Raw genomic sequence first — 18,347 nt, 5'->3', positions numbered from 1 at the left:
AGCGCAATCTCTGGTCTGGGCTTCGTCATATCAACACAACGCAAACACTAGAGTCCCCAGGTTACATACAAACACAGGAAATCATGAAAAATCATTATAGTTGAAGGCTCAGTGTGTGAGAGTTAGTGGGATTTAGCAGTGAGGACTGCAGATAGCAACTAGCTGAAACTTCTCCTGGTTAGAACAGTTCATTGTTCAGGTTTTTTTTTTTTTTACTAGGAGACGAATTATCCACAAAGGTCTCTTCTTCTCTAAAAAAAACGGACCAGGGGCCGTATTCACAAAGCTTCCTAGCAGTAAGAGTTGCTCCTAGTGACGATATTCTAAGAAAATTCTTACAATTGTGACGTTTTCTTAGAAGACGAGGCCTTTGTAAAGATAAAAGTTGTTCAGAGAGCATCTCAGATCTTAAAAGAGCTCCTAAGGCAACAAACTGTTTGGAGCAGCGACCAGGACTTTTAAGAGGTTTAAGAGTTTCTGAATCAGAGGAGAAAATGGAGGAAACACAAAGAGGTCGGAGAAATATTCTCCAAAGTCTGGATGACAGTGAGTAAATGAAAGGCCATAGATTAGATTGTGCAGGGATGATACATTCTTAAGCCTCTTAAAAGTCCTTCTCCCTCGTCATTAGGGATACGCACACATGTCCTATCTAACGCTAGAACTCCAGAAATAAAGTGACTTGGGTCTGTCCCAACCTTCCATCAGCAGAGTGATCCCAGCTGTTCATTTCATGTCCACTGGGTGTCCACACCGTGCAGGCTCATGAAAGGGTGTGTCTGTGACAACCAATCACATCTGTTAAAAGAATGCATCATACCTAGCAACAGGGTCGACCACACCTCCTCACTAAGGTAAACGTTTCTGTCCCTTCCTTGCTCAGAGAACTTTCCTAAATCACTCATAAGCTAGGACTCCTTATGAAAAGTTTTTAGGCTAAGTTAAGAGCTCTCTGAGAGTGTTTGTGAATACGGCCCCAGACATTCAGGAGCATTTTACCGGCGGTGGAGTTATCCACAGAGGTCTCTTTCTCTCCAAAACAAACAGACCAGGTGATTTTAAACCGGTAAAAACACGAATAAAGCAGCAGTGTTTGGTTTGTCCTTTCTGTGCTACTGTAGAAACATGCCGGTGCATCATGGTGATATAAATGTCTCATTCTAAGGTAACGAAAACTATTCTTATTTTCAGCTGATTATATACTATAGAAAACAGACTTATTATATTATATTCAATTTCTGCTAATACATCCCCCTAAATCCTGCACACTGGACCTTTATCCTTTATTTGAAATAAAAATGAAAACTAGACTTTAGTAGAAAAATGACGACTGACTGAAACAAAACGGTGCGCTTAAAAAAAAAAAGAAAATATACAGGAAGTTACTTTAGTTCAGTGAGCGACAAACAAAACAGGGCTAAATCAACAACAACGTAATTCCCGTAGATTACAGTTTAATTTAATGATCTTTGCTCATAAACAGCTAAAAGTGTGAAGTTCTGCCAGAAGAAAATCAATGAGGTTATAAGCTATAATAACCTGCAGTGCACTTCATTACAATAAAACACTTGTTTGTTTTTTTTAACAGCCTGCAAGTAATTACTGCTAATAAAACGATCGTTGGTCCTGTGAGTTGTTTTCTTTGAAAACTGGTGATTTGTTGGTTTTTAGAGCTCATGATACAAGATCACTCATTGAAAGAAACAAACACATTTTGCATCATCTCAGTTTACCATAAAGGGATAATGAACCTTCTCAAACAGATGTACAGCACTATGGAAAGGAACTTCTCATGCATTTTCATATTTTCTTACTTTTCAAATTTCAGCATACAGCTCCTTAAAGGAATACTTTACCTGCAAAATGACCATTTGTGTATCAGTTTCGCTCGGTTACCTCGACTTCCTGAAGAAAACGTTGCTTTTCTCTCATGTCTCCACACTGAACGAAGAATCCAAAAAAGGTGAACGTTCTTCATGAATTTAAGTGAAAGCGGAAATTTAACAGCAGCAAAACTACATCAAAACGTCATTTATAAACTCTCACACAACTCATGCAGTATAATCCAAGTCTCATTCATCCAGTCGTATTCTCAGTACTTCCCAAACACATGCTGTTTTGTTAAAATGTTACAATACAAAACACTTCTGCTGATGAGTAGTAATGTTTTATTGAAAATGCATGTGTTTGGGAAGTACTGAGCATATAACTAGATAACTGAGACTTAGCAGCCCCTTTACTGCAGGTTGTCAAGAATGTTTTTCAGGAATGTTTTTTGGATTCTCCATTCATCATACTGTAGATGTATGCAAGTTTTCTTCACAATTTCAAGGTAGCGCGGGATGAGTAATTGACATATGCATGGTCATTTTGCAAATGAAGTATTCCATTGACTACTGACTAAAGCCCCCTGCCCATGGACTTAAAACAAGCAATAAGTCTCTACCCTTTGAAATCAATCAGAGAATAATACACCCAACCACTGACTTTATAAGGCAACACAAAACCACTGCCATTTTTTATATTTTGTCTTCTTGTATTGACTTTACGTAGTAAAAGAACCCATAGCCACTGACGTAAAACAGGCAACACAACCTCTAATGATTCAGTTCATTAGAAGTAGAACTAACCATTGAATTAAATGCGGCACTGGAAGTCCTAACCATTGATTTCAGTTGGCACAAAATCTCTAACTTTAAATAGCAAATAGAACTCCAACCTACTGACTTTAAACAGGTAACAGAAGCTCTATCCATTATACTTTGTTTGGCAATAGAACCCTCGACCACTGACCCTTAAACAGGCAATACAACACATTCCTATTGACTTCATTAGGCAACAGAACCTTAATGATCGACTTTAAACAGGTATCCAGCCCCTAATCACTGAATTTAAAACACATGGCTATTGACTTTAAGACAAAATATAGCCCCAAGCCACTGACTTTCAACAGTCAACAGGACCCTCGACCACTGATTTTCAAATAGGCATTAGAGTCGCTAATCATTGAATTTAATCAGGGAAAGAACCCACCGGTCTTTGACATTATAAACTAACACATAACCACTGATTTATACCGTATTTTTCATATTTTACCATTTAATGTTGACCTCTTTAAGCAAAATAACCCCTGACTATTGACTTTAATGGGACTATTAACTTTTTTAGGCATTATGTTGTGTTCACACCAAACCAAATTTTCACATCACGTTGTGTGAGTTATATCCCTAGAATATTTTGTGCTGACTTGCTTCATACACGCAAATAACGAAATCGCTGAACTGATGGACAAACTTCCACGTGTACACTCTTGCCATCATGCATCCCTAAAGGATATCAGTTGGCTATCGCAGTGTGAATTGGCCACTAAAGTTTGTTTTTTTCCAACTCTAGCGAATAAGTGTATGATGTGAAATTGTGCTACTCGCTTCATTCACGCCAGTTAATACATGTATTACGAGAAATTTTCACCACTCAGCGGGGATTCACATCTAATCGCACCTTTACGCTTTACATCATATTCACGAGTGCTAATTGTTTAATTTGTGCCCGGTGCCACAGCATTAGATTCCAAATGATTAATGTCAACAGAAGAACCAGTAATAATGACTTTAACTGGAACAGAATCCTCAATCATTGACTTTATTAGTCATTAGAACCCCTTACCATTGACTTAATTAGACACAAGAACCCTTTACCATTCTTTACTATACAATAGAACTAATAATCACCATATTTTATAAATAATAAAACCCCCTTAACATTGAACTCAGTTGAACTTACTGTCTAAACATTGACTTTTAACAGGCTGATTCCCTAATGCGTCCACTTCCAACTTACTGTAAAGTTTTAATGGAGTCTGGTGACTAGATGTCGTGCTAAAGACTTCTGGTCCAGCTGTCTGCAGACTCAAAAACATGGTAAAGTCAAAGACTCTGCAAAAACAATTACTCTAAATCCAGTGTCTGTGTCTATGAGAGATGACACAAAATGGCCGCTGTGAAATGGTTCCAAATGGGCGTCTTGGACTTCCAGTGAAAGCTAAAGATGGGCGACCTAAGTGCCAGAGTGCGGGGCTGAAATCTATTTGACTCAGCACAAGAGCAATCGACTGCATTTGTAAATTGGCACTCCGAGTGCTCGCAGGAAGAAAGAGAAAAAAACCCCCCAGCAAAACAAAAAAAGCCAGAACAGTGTGTTTCTAAATTCAGAACACAAAGAGCAATTTCTCTGTTTTCCTGTTTGTTTTATTCAAAGTGTCACTCCGTCTCTGAGAGCGCGTTCAGAGCACTTCGTCAGAGATGTAGGTGCAGCGGATTAAATATTTACAACCACGGCCAAATGGGGTGGGTTTCACGCGAGCTCAGGAGGGGGGTTTAGGACTCTCGAAGATCACCCAACAGCCTCCACCAGCAAACTCAAAGCTATTAAAGACCATCCTGACGCACTGTGCTGTGGAAGGACACTGTCAGATCTCATTTAGAATATCGCCTGCCATGTGGAGGATGCTTTTACTGAAAAAGGCCTTACAGTAGCAGAAGGTACACATTTTTTATGACGGGTGGGGCGTTAATGACTCAGTCTAACTGTTGTACTATGTAGGACAGAGTCCTCGACTCACCGAAGAAGACATGCTGTGCTGACTTTCATGTGTACAAAATGAACTTCAAAAGAACAAAGCACATGTTAAAGTTGAAAACCTCCAGTCTGTGTCTTAGCTTAATTTTTGTTTTTTAATTTCATGCTGTCAAGTTTTAGACATTCACAAGTGATTAAGCTCTTATTTTGAAAAGTGTGAATTGAAACATTTCAGCATTTTAAACTTTAACTGCATGAACAAGGAACAGCTACTGAACAGAGACACCAAACTAGCTCAAGAACGATGCTGAATATATTAAACTGTGGCTGAACCAGTTGGGAACCACTGTTTAATGGTTTAAAATCAGAGTTGTAATTGACTCCAAGGCCTTTAATATTTTCTCCTTTGCTGTGGTGTTTTTGTGCTGCACCTTGTAGACCAGTAAATCAAACAGTGCAGGTGGAACTCTTATTTTTTTCCACTTAACTTTTATTTAACCAAGAAGTCTCTTAAGATACTGCATATTGCATACATATAAGATGGTATGGCTCTGTTCTGGGGCCTCCCTGCCCTTCCATGCGCCCACATGGAAAGAGAGCAGGGAGAGCAGCAGCAAAGACCTCCCAGGAACAGAACAGAGCAGCATGAATGACGAACAAAAATGACATTGATAAGTCAAACACAGCATGAAAAGGAGGAGCTGGGGTGGAGGCGGGTTGCAGAGCATCTTGCAGCAACAGTAGGCAGCCAGAGCAGTTTAAATAGGGCACCCTGAATGAGATTCACCAACTGGTTGCATAGAAAGGAATCGTGATCTATCAGCTGACTCCCTTCCATCAGTCAGCTGCTCCACCAGTTGATTGGGCTGTTTGAGATCAGCTGATGTAGGTGGGATGTGAGTTGAGCTTAACATCACTAGCTAACTAACGCTATGCTGAATTTCTTAGAACGCCATTTTTTTAGCCCCTATTTCGAAGTAGGTACACTCCCGGTACAAAGGGAACCATGCGTAACCTAAGTGTTGTGATTGTTTGAACACATGATCCAGTGCCGCACTGGCGACTGCCACAACAGACGACACAAACAACAGTCTGTAACGAAAGACAAGCAAATAAATACAACTCAAATTTGACTCATAAAAGCGGACTATAAGAATCTTCGATAGCTAGCTCACGTAGCGTTGCTATCGGCAGTTCGAATGCAAACAGAAAATAAGCACTTGTATGTATGTTGTTCTCGGAGGAGCTTTCCTGTGGTTAACACCTCTCAGGGAGCCCCCAGAACTGTTTGGTCCAAAAGCAGCTAGTTACAGAAAGGTTTCGGACTTTAACGGGACAGCTAGCGTGATAAAAATGACAAATCTTTTTTTTTAGTCTTTAAGAAAACCAACCCTGACTTCGCTCAGACGTGTGGCCTTCTTAATCCAGCAGAGCAAAGTCATCATCATGTGAAGGCTGGTGGGAAAATACCTCTCGAGTTGATGTTTTACGCTGACGATTGACTTCTCTTCCGTCATAATCCTGTTCGTGCTCACTTCCTCTTTTCATCCCTTCTTCCTGCCCTCTCCTTCTCTCCTTTCTCTCTCTCTCTTTTGTCCTTCGGAAAGCATTAGGATGCACGGGAAGGAAAAAGAGATGGGTAAACAACGTATGGACAACCCACAGGGGACCACTGAAACACACACACACACACACACACACACTAAGGGTCTATATGATGTGTGTGTGTGTGTGTGTGTGTGTGTGTGTGTGCCTTTGAAGCAGCCTGTCAATCAATCACACACTAATTCCCAAGGTTCCGTGGTCGCCATTAGCGACGGGGGTCGATGCTCGGTAACCGTGGACACAGCGGACAGCCATCGATCTGAGAGAGAGAGAGAGAGAGAGAGAGAGAGAGAGAGAGAGCGAGAGAGAGTGTGTGTGTGTGTGTGTTTGATAGTCATGATGGAGAACAGTATTGTGGCTCTGCCCTCACTATTGATTGTCTCCTGGTTGCATCGAGGCGAAGCGGGCGTTCGGACTCTGTGTCCGAGTGTGTGTGCGTTTATAGGAGTGTGTTTCTGTAATCTGTGTGTGTGTGGATGAGTGTGTCTGTCCACCTGTGTGTGTGTAGGGCTGTTTCCTGTATCTGTACATGCATCTTTGTGAGTGTGTGTCAAGGTGTTCTTCGGTGATCAATGTGTGAGTGCAGTCCTGACCCCGCAGAGGGACTCCATTTTCCGTTTTTAATCCCCCCCTCTGTTCGCTCATCTGTTTTCTCTGTTACCAAGTGTTCACTCTTAAATTTGAGGAACTTCGTTTGGAGACATTTCCATGTGAACTTTTGCTACAGCAAAAGAGAAATAGTTTTGTTTTACCACCCTGCAAGAAATCACTCCCCCAGTCCCAAATGGATCCCTTACAGACTCGTTGACTCAAGCCCTAGATCCTTACAGACCAAGGACCAATTCCATTTCTTCCCCTTAGCCCTTGTCTTGGCCCTTCCCATTGGTTCTGCGCATTCACGTGAGGGGAAGTGGTGTCTCAGTTCTCCGTCAGGTTAGCTCTTAACCTGATTGAGTCAACGAGTCTGAAAGAGATCCATTTGGGATTGGGGGACTGTGACTGGATTTGTTGGACAGGGTTTTTTGGCGCAAAATGTGGTACCGACACTTGTGGTACGAAGAGGATGTATCCTAATGACTTTGGCGATCCCTGGACATTTCTTCTTGGGTCACCATGACCTTAAGCCGAACCGATACTTTAAAAACTGTACCGGTGCTTAAACGGTGCCTGAACCCATACCTCAAAATATGAGTTTTTTATGGAGGTTCAAAAGTGGCACAAATGGGCCACCTTTCAGAAGTGTGTGAGTATTTTTTATAACCGTTTTAAATTCTAATAAGGAATGTTTTTATTTATTTATTGCTGAGGCAAATTATAAATACCTAGAAATAAATAGGTATATGTACTCTATTAACAGTTTTAAAATATAATAAAAAAACACTTAACAAATTAACATTAAAATAATATTAACTCTATGAAAGTCCAGAAGTGGCAACAAAAACATCTGGGTCCAGGCTGTACCAACCAGCCAGTGCGAGGCCAGCGAAAGCAAGCACATATACATGAACGCGGTGCCCATGTCTCACGGTCTCGTGCAAGCATGCACATGTGAACACGGTGTCCAGAGAGGCAGTTAGAGCTACACGCTACAATGAGGCTAAATACTAGGGTTGGGATCCGGATCCGGTTCTTTTTTGGAACCGGGTCCAAAGTTCTGGTTCCGGAACCGGTTCCATCACATTTGGCGTAACGGTTCCTGCAAACGGTTCCTAGATTGTAAAAAAAAACAAACAAACAAACATCACATGCATTTCCATTACAGTGCGGCACGGGCCGCATATTTCTGTCCGAACCCGACCGAGCCCGACATTATGTAATCACTAAAGCACTGAGTTTGTGCCACACAGTTGTCATGGTTACCGGCTATTTAACAGGCCAGGCATGCACCATGGGTGCTCAGCAGAGAGGGAGACCTCCGTGTTTGAGACGGGAGCAGGCGGCGGGAGGTCCGCTTCCAGCGAGAGGAGAGAGAGATAAATATAACAAAATAAGATAAAATAGGAGACACCTGTCTTCCTCTTTTATCTTATTTTCAGCGTTTAATCAAGGCGGAGGCGGGCAGCAGAAGGTCCGCTTCCAGCGAGGGGAGCGGTAGAAACAAACAGCCAGTGTGTGTCTGTGTGTGTTCTGTTCAGGTGTTGTCACGTGTATAACAGTGCCCAAGCATGAATGCATGTAAGTATTTTTTATTACATTGCTGTGGTTAATTTGAGGTAATATTGTTACTGTAGAAATCAGAGAATCACTTTTTGTTGTTATATATTCTCAGGGAGATGATACAAGCTCTAAATCTGAAATACACACCACACACAAATGTGTATTTTCATCTAATTTCACTGTGCAACAGTTAGAATAAAGTTTTTGTATTTGTATGATTGCATTTGTGTTTATTAAGTATAGCAAGTATAATGAATATAATGTGGGAATCGGTAAGGAATTGGAATCGTTAAAATCCTAACGAGTCCCAACCCTACTAAAAACAGAGTTCAAATGACGTTTTTCCCAACAACTAGCAATGAGCTAGCAACGTTGTTTGATAACATTGTTGAACGTAAACAGAAGTGATGCCCAACGGTGCTCAGTGTGCCTTTAAATAATAATAAACACTCAACAAATGAACGAATGAATGAATGAATGATTCTGTTACATGTCACGTCCAATAGAGGGAGACATAGCATACCAGTTCCATATATGCACCGACTTTCGGTACCTAACCCTACCCAGCAGGATCTTGATCTGATACCCGAACAACCTCAACTGACCCCTTTCACAGTGAAGGAGCAGCGGCTCTACTCCGAGCTCCCTCTGGATGTCTGAGCTCCTCACCCTATCTCTAACGCTGAGTCCAGCCACCCCACAGAGGAAACTCATTTTGGCTGCTTGTATCTATGATCTCATTCTTTCGGTCACTACCCAGAGCTCATGACCATAGGTGAGGGCTGGGACGTAGATGGACCAGTAAATCAAAAGCTTCTGGCTGAGCTCCCTCTTCACGAAGGACCGGCGCTACACCTGCAACCACAGTCATCAAGGGCTTTTGATTTTAAACACATACAAGTCATTTTTTAAGTAAACATGCTATATGTTTTCTAGTCTAAGCTTCTGTTGGTTGGACATTTGAAATACTAAAATTTAATAGATGAATGAGGGAAATGAATGGATGGAAATTTAATTTTGATTTGATTTATTTTGTACATTTAAAAAAGATAAGCAATTTTTTTTTTTAATGGTATAATTTAGGCAGACGTTTGTTAAGGGATCAAAGTAGAAATCTGCAGGCCAAACACAACTCAACGTAAACTGACGTCACAGCTCACTTTACGCTAAAAATGTCACAACGCATTACTTTTCATTCAGCATAACTTTGCATCCGTCTATTCTTGCTTCCCCACTTCACTTCCCCACATTCTTCCTCCTTCTTTTCCCTTTTTCAAAGATCTGTTTGACCTCTTTGCCGTCATCAATCCCACTTCTTCACGTCACTCATTCTTCTTTCGAACTGTTTTTCCATTTCCAGTCCGCCTTGCTTTCTCTCTCCAGCCTCTCCATCTTTATATCCTCTTGTCTCCTCCACCTTTTTCCTCCTTCCTCTTCCTCTCGCATCAATCCCACTTCTTTCTTCCTCGGCCTCCCTTTGTTTTCCAGTCATTTTCTTCACCTTTGCTGCATTTTTCATGAGCGTCCTCTGCTGTAGTGGAAAACAAAATTAATAAATTGTGTGTATCGCCGGTAAAATCAGAGAAATCAAAATGGAATATTTGGCATTTTTCCCCCCAAAATAAATTATTTGCGTGTGATTGATGGTATTTGTTGTAACCTTCATTCTATCTGGGTGCTTGTGAGCAGCAGCTCCTTATGGTCCTCTTCGTTTTTGGCCTCCTTTCCTCCATCATGTTTCTCTATTTCTTTCCAGGTCCTCTCTCTCAGCAGGACGGCAGACAATACGTCTGGTCACTCTGCCTCAGGCTCTTTGAGTGGACCGCTTTCTTTTTGACTCTTTATTCTCCCCGTTTCTCCCTCACTCTGCGGCCTCTCCTCATTAGTTGTGTATTCGTGGAACAGATATTTTAGAAACCAGTTAACTGTTGGATTCAGGAAGAGCTTCGTGCAGATTAAGACGTGTTGTTGGGTGATTTTATCTGAAATAATCAGCTCTTTTAGAAACACAACTAAGAAATTAAATAGAAACACATTTATAGACATTTTTCCCACATCATTAGGTAAAAATATTTACACATTATGTCAGATATATTTTCATCTACTACCTTATTATGTTTTATGTTATATTTCATTTCTTTCTGTTCTATATATAATACATATTATATTTCTATATTTTAACTCCTGCTATTTTGTTTTATGTCTACACTTTAAGAAATATTCATCCCATAATTTAAAAAAAAAACATAGTTTTTCTGCTCATTAAGATAAGATAAGATAAGATAAACCTTTATTGTCTGTCACAAGTAACAGAAATTCATCTTTGGCAAGCTCCGAAATAAAATACACAAGAACACACACAACACAATAGACATTATACAAGATATATGACAAAGCAGAAGCAAAAGAGAAAATGTTTAATTGTTTAATAGTATACCCACAGTACACAAACAAACAAACAAACAAACAAACAAACAAAATTAATTATTTTCTATTAAATATTGGTGTGTTTATTGTGAAAGGCAAAAAAAAAAAGTCTGCAAAATTTCGAGCGTCAAGTTCTTCATTACCTCACCTCAGCAGTAGTTAAAAATATACACTCAGTGACCACTTTATTAGGTACACCTTGCTAGTTCTGGGTTGGACCCCCTTTTTAATTCTTGGTGTCACAAGTTGGGTTTCCATCCACCTATTTTATTCGCATTTTAAACAACTGCAAAAAAAAAAAACTTGAATGGAATCGCCAGAAATAAAAAAAAGGCCGAAATATCGCAAAAAAAGTTTTTACGCTTGGAGGGGGTGGAAAAATCAGCGTATCGATATTAGGAAAATGCAACTTTCGGCAATGGAAACAGATTTAGCGAATAAAGGAGGCTACCGGATCCTACTTCAACTTCACTTCCGCCCCACGAGTCCACAGTCAGAAAATGGCGGCAGAGGAAGGGAGCGTGAGATACGTCTGGAGCGGCGACGAAACTGAATGTTTCCTTCGACTGATAAAAGAAGTGGTCGTTGTTTACATCAGTTCAGGGTGTTCATTGGGTTTTTTTTTCGGGTGTTCTTTTGCATTTTTATTTTTCACTAGAAGCGCCACCTACTGCTCGACCTGTTGACTCCCAATACTCGCAAAACAATAACGAATGGAAACGTGCATAAATTTAAATTTTTTTTGCGCATTTTCACAAAATTCGCTTAAAATTTGCGATACATTTGGATGGAAACCTGGTTATAGATTCAACAAGGTGCTGGAAACATTCCTCAGAGACTTTGGTCCATATTGACATGATGACATCACACAGTTGATCCATGATGAGAATCTCCTGTTCCAGCACAGCACATCCCAAAGGTGCTCTATTGGACTGAGATGAGTGGATGAAAATGGATGGACGGACATTTGTTATCTGTTGTCAGTATTCTGTGTTAGATTGATGTTGGCTTCAGACATTGTCCTGACATTGAGTATTGGTCACCTGACATCACAACCTGAACTTCATTAAACATCAACATGGGTAGCCAGCTTGAAAAAAGGTTTCTGTGTCTTTAAGGAGTTTGATAAACAAACTACAATCTCGTAAAGATAACCGACGAATCGAGATTTCTGTCAGTGCTGATCTGTACGTTTTTAACTTTTTTTTTTAACTCCAGTGTAGTTTCACCTGCACATAACACGCTCTTTCTCTCCTCCTCCTCCTCTTCCATCCATCCCTCCATCCTGCTTTAAATTAAATTTCAAACAACGTGACAACTCCTCCCTCCTTCCCTCCCTCGTTTTTTTTCCTCCCTCTATCTTGTTTTCTTTATAGCTTGCAGACAACTGTACTGTGTGTGTAATGGACATTCCTCCAAGGCCGTCAACCGTGACCGGGGCAAAACCAACTGACCTACACACACACACACACACACACACACACACACACACGGGCACAAGTATGCGCAGATAAGCATGCATGCATTCCCTCACACACACACACACACACACACACACACTTATACATGAAAGCAAACTGTACGTACACACTCAGCACGACACAAAGGGCTCACGTGCACACTTACAAACATAATAGTGCATTTACACAATAAAGCATACTTTGACACACACACACACACACACACACACACACACACACACACACACACAGGGTCATTGCTCTCACTCTGCTGGTTGTTGTGTATAGAAGTCAGTTCCAGGTCAGTGCACAGAGCCAGGGATCTTAGTCCGTACAAAAGAGCGTGTGTGTGTGTGTGTGTGTGTGTGTGTGTGTGTGTCGCGGTGGGGGTGTGTCCTCTATGTGTGTGTGTGTGTGTTTTGTTTTGCTGTGTGTGTGTGTGTGTGTGTGTGTGTGTGTATCAGTGAATATACATCAGCCCCGAGGCGTCTGAAACAGCACTCACACCCTGAGACACTTCAACAAAACGCTCAAACTGAAAGGAAAAATTTTGACAGCGACAGCCGGGCGCGAGCGACAGTGCTGTATGTGTGTCACGGCTCGCCGCAAAGCATCGTGGGTAGAGGCAGGCAGCACCTGTGAGGTCCGGGGAAGAGTCAGCTCAAGCTGTGATTGGTTATTTGAGAGACTGGTGGACTTTCACAGCCGCTGATGATGTCAGTGCCTCCGTGAGAGTGTGTGCTGCTAGATAATGATGATGAGGATGATGAAGGTAACTCTGTGTGTGTGTGTGTGTGTGTGTGTCACAGGCCTGACAGCAGCAGCCATGGCCGAGCTCCAGAAGTTGCAGAAGATGAAGATGATGATGAGTCTCCAGAACGGCAACGAGTCGGATAATGACGACTTACACTCCAACACAGGTAACCTCAAACACATAAACACACCTGTACACAGCCGCAGAAAGTAACTAAGTAAGTAAGTACACTTACTCAAGTACTGAACTTAAAGTCCAGTCAATCGAATTCAAAAATGGGCCCAGCTTGCATCGTATAATGAAAGTATACCATCATGGACTTAGTGGAACATAATTTTTTTCAAGGACGACACGTTTGGGTGCCTGAAAACGCAACGTTTTGAAAACGATTCCAGAGTGCGATTTTTTTGAAACGGCGCCGTCTCCGTTGTCGTGTGAACTCGCAATATGCAGTTCCTCTGAAACCTGAGACTTTTTCGCACATGCACATTACGGTTCCAGTCACTAGGCATGTGCGAGAAAATCAACGCTTCTCCAGCAAAGTGTAGATCTACTTGTCGTCCGTCCAGACAAACGTTCGTGCAGTTGCCATTTTGTTTGTTTATACAGGGAACTGCCCATTGGTCCAACAGCCCATTGTTCTGACCATATTAAACTCATTGTTCCGAAGTCCGTTCCGAAATCATCATGATGCCCTGTGGTTAAGGTCTGGTTAGGTCTAGGCACAAAAACCACTTGGTTAGGGTCAGGAAGAGATCATGGTGTGGGTTAAAATGAAAAAGACAGTGACAAACACATAAGCCGTGAGCCTGCTCCGCCTCAAGCCGGTCACGGCGCACCATACGCCCGCTGCGAGCCGCTCAGCACCGCGGACAGTTGGACTAATGGGATGTTGAACCAATGACATGGACCCGTTTATACATCACTGCTCTGTAGAACTACTGGCCTGGCATGTATACTACAGCATTTTTGGTCATCTTTGCGGATCCGTGTGCATGGCGATTGTTATCAAAACGTTGTCGTCCGAACGCCAAAATTTTCAAAATGAAAATGAGAAACGATTCTGTTCTCAGCTGATCGTGTTCATCGAAACATGGCCTTAGATGGTGTCTGAAACACATGAAAGCGTCTGTCTGCAACAGTCGAAAACATTCTGGGAAATCAGTGGTGACACGTTCTACGAGCCCAGGTCAGAATGTTCACTGACCGGTGCCTCCCAAGGTGTCATGAAGAAGTCTCTAGATGATATTTCAACATCACAACCCTCCCAAGAGGAAGCTTCATCACAGAGATAAAACTTCAGTGGCACCACAGTTAAACCAAAGAATGAAAAAGCCAAGACATGTTTCAAGTTTGGTCTCATTAATTGTATTTAATTTGTGTTTGCTGAAAATTGAATGATAACATGCTTAATAACCTACTTTTACTGACTTTGTTTGGATTAAAAAAAAAGGTAATTTTGGGGTATGAGTACCTGCTAAGTGCACATAAACACTCAAGACAGGTCATATCTGATGGTTACATGTGAAAAAACATCCTAACAAACTGATGTTTGGATATTAATAATATGAAAATATGTTTAGAAGTAGGGATATGCGATATGGACAAAAAATAATATCTCGATATTTTGAGGGATTTTGACGATAACGATAATTCGACAATATTCTTTTAAATATGTGTTTTTAACAGCCTGAGTTACAGCTCATTAATTGTTTTTCATGGATGACATTAATGGAAAAATGTTCTTAACATTTCTTGCTGCTTTTTTACCTGCTCTCTCTGTTTGACTCTGGTGACGGCTTTTTGTAGCGTCAATGGGTCTATTTGCAACTGTTCAGATAGGCGTTTGTCCCGCAGACTCACCACAAGCCTGTCCCCCACCATCTCATCATGTAGAGCCCCGTAACCGCAGTGCTCCGCCAGGCAGTGCAGCGCCGTAATGAAACTGAATGAAACTTGATGCCGCTGATTAAACTTTGCTCTCTCAAAGATCACATTCCTGCGATTCCCTTCTGCTTGGGTCTCCAATCCAGAAGCAACGCCGAATCTGTCGAAGCGTTTAATCCATTTATGCCAGTCTTCAGCCTTGAAGGTGAACTTTTCCGGCGGGGAGACTTGAAACTGTGTCATGTTGCCGCTTCGTTCAGCTAACTGTGGCTATGCTAGGTATCTCAGTAGACGGTCTTCCGGTACTGCGAACTTTCCCGACCTAAAACTAGACACTTTTGCGTGTCGCTATATGCAGACTAAGTCACTAGTACTGTTGCTCGTGTCTGACTTATTTATTTATTGGTATAACCACAAACTACTCATGAACCACGCAGGCTTTAGGTACTTGAGCAACCCTTTAATTGTTCCCCTGCAACACAATACAGCATGAGTTCCCACCTGACAGGCTGGGACCTATCACTACAGTTGACCCACGTCTTCCGAAGCTGCTGGAGCATCCGTGAGCGGTGTTGCCATGTTGTCTCGCTAATGTTTGTTTAGCAGCAGGCTAACCTGCCGGGAAGGTGCCAGTGAGAGATCACGTGACCACCTAGGCGTACTGCGGCCTGCTGCTGCACACAAGTTACGTAACCCTTGTTCAGTGAATGTGTGGGGTTTCAACCTGGTTTCAACGTGCTGTTTTTGTGAAGTCATTTGCATACTCGATAACGTAAATTTGCACATCGTTAAAACAACGACGATATTATCGTTAACAATATATATCGCCCACCCCTATTTAGAAGTCAATATAGGCACTTCTTTGTGTGATGCTGTGACGTAATGGCCCTAATTTTTTAGCCTTGAATTTACCTTGATCCATTAAGTATTTAATCACATACTTACGTTATTTGGATGTCCCAAGAGATCACAAAACCTTCAATGATTACGACTGCATTTTTCCCCGGGTCAAACCACGGATTGACCGGACGATTAAGTACTGCTGTGAGGTACTTGAGTATTTTGATTTTATGCTACTTCACACTTTTTTCTTTGTCATAAAACTCATCTAGGATCTGAAATCTTTTCCATTCTTCCGTTGGTTCTCACACCTCCACCTTTCCCGTCTCAGTTAACTCTATTTAATGTCGTCTTTCCTCGCGTCACCTTTACATCATAAAACTGTGAAGAAAATAACACGTATGGCCGCTGGGAGGAAAGACAGAGTCACGACTGGAAACCAAAGACAGAAGAGAAAGTATTAGGTAGTACTGAAACTCGAGCTCATGTCACAGATCGTCTCCTGGCTGGGATCAGTTTCAGCATTTTACATTCAACGACTGCAAACATATGGAGACGTGACAGCAACCTCCAGTTCATAAGAGTGTGTGTGTTGGGTCTCAATATCATTCAGTGCCCTCTTCTCTGTCACTAGCTTGTCTCTTCAGTTCTTGCTTTAGATATCTCTCTACAGTGTTGGCGCCTGGCGTTTTTGCCGGAGCGCTCTGAACTCCTCAGGCTGATGAAACTTCAACTCCCCATGTCATCTCTTTTTTCGTCCCATTGTTCAATTGAATGATTTGAGAGGCGGGCCTTCTGTGGTGGTTGCGACAACAAGTTGATAGTTGGTAAACAATGGAGGAGAAACTGGTGGTAGCGGCTGGTGGATACCCAGAGCTATACGGCCCGACGATAGACAGCAGGTTGTCAAACTGCTCCTGAGTCATCCTAAAATGGAGGAGAAGCTCCTGGACCAACTGGTGGTACTCCACATGACCAACCCTCTTTTTTAGGGTCTCATGTACCCACACAGATCTCTGTTTCACTGTGCCCAACAAACTATTAGATCGGTAGATTGGTGGAGGCTGGTATGTAAATGGATAAAGAATAACAATATAATGAAACACAGTTGTAGAGATGTAAAATATGAATTTGTAGGAGAAATTAAAACTGCTTTAAACCACATAAGAGCGTGTAAAGTCAAGTTCCTTCTCTTGATCTTTTATCAGAAAGACTGATAGGCGCATTAAATAAAGCGTAGAATATTCAGCATTTCATATACCGTGCCATTATGAGTTGAATGCATGCAATAATGTTCTACTGATGCCGTAAATGTGAGAACTACAACTATTTCTGTGGCTGTATGTGGCAGCAGGTTCATGCTGGGCGAGAAAAACATCTGTTGAAAAATAATGTATGAAAACTAACAAAAGCTTAGAGTGTTTCTCTCCGTAATGTAGTGAAGGAGAGGTATGAAGTGGAAGCAAAGTACGCGTATCTCAAATCTGTACTTACACAGATGCAACACGCAGTCAGGAAACTTTACAGGTGTGAAATTGGGATTAGGCTGGGACGATGTGTAATTTTCTATACCCTCATATGTTCCTAGAATTTTACCTCAGTATTAATGTGTGGTGCTCCCAACCCCTGCCCATCCACCCTCCCCCAAAATAATGCATGTTTACGATATTATTTAGTTATTAAATTATATATTTTATGATAATAATAATTAGTAAAGAGTGCAGAGAACTGAAATGTGGCTTCTCACAGTGATTGTCTCTGATGGTAACAGCTGTCTTAAAGTATCTGCCAGGAGGACATGCTGAAGTACTCAGTGACATATATAAAAACAAAGACTTCACACACACACACACACACACACACACACTTTCCGGCCCCCACTCCATCTCTGCTGTGTTTGCTTCTCTGAATTATTAAAAAGACACAAAACAAAAAGCAAAGAGAAAAGAAAAGAGAGAGCGATCCTTCCCTCTGTTTCCATCTCTTCCTTTTCTTCAGCTGACCTGGCAAATGGGCTGATAGAGTTACTCCTTTCATTCTCTTTCGCCGTGTCGTTTTTTATTTATTCCCTCCTGCTCCTCTTCCTCCTCCTTCTTTTATTTCGTTCAGAGTGTTTTTTTTTGTTTTGTTGTGCGAGTGCGTTGGAAAGCCTCCTTTTCATTGTCCGACCTTATTTCCTTTGTAAGAGACACTCACACCGGCATGGGAAACTCCGGCGGACAATAGAGGAGAGGAGCGAGTGTACGAATGAAGGAGGAAATAAAGTGCGGGAGGACAGAGGAGGGAAAAATAGACTCATGATGAGAGAAAGGGATATTTGGGGCAGGAGGGAAAAGAAAAGATGTGTTGGTGTTTGATGGGTGAAAGTCGATCGCTGGCAGTGACAGTCATATCTGTTTTGTTTCTGTATGGAAGTAAGAAAACGCAGAGCGATGAATGAGTGGAGAGATGGAGGAAGAGAGGGACAGATTTATGTGTCAGTGGAAACCATATCTTTGTTTTTGTCAGCGACAGAGGGACAAAGGAAGAAGCAGAGAGAACAGGTAGAGACAAAGACACCGTAAGATACAAGTAAAAGTCCTGCACTGAAAATTTTACTGAAGTTAAAGTATGTACGTTTATATTTGAGAAAGTTTTTC

General features: G+C 41.6%; 1 protein-coding gene across 1 annotated transcript in view; it reads left to right on the top strand.

Moving 5' to 3' along the window:
• dachb (dachshund b) overlaps positions 1-18,347 on the top strand; it is a 141,092-nt gene that overhangs the window by 81,870 nt on the left and 40,875 nt on the right. The window contains exon 3 of the mRNA XM_049568043.1: positions 13,037-13,147. Coding sequence (XP_049424000.1) covers positions 13,037-13,147 — 111 coding nt within the window. The remainder of the gene's footprint in view (positions 1-13,036; positions 13,148-18,347) is intronic.

This window comes from Epinephelus fuscoguttatus, linkage group LG23 (assembly GCF_011397635.1).
Source record: "Epinephelus fuscoguttatus linkage group LG23, E.fuscoguttatus.final_Chr_v1".
Lineage (NCBI taxonomy): Eukaryota > Metazoa > Chordata > Actinopteri > Perciformes > Serranidae > Epinephelus > Epinephelus fuscoguttatus.
This window is presented reverse-complemented; position numbering and strand designations above follow the sequence as displayed.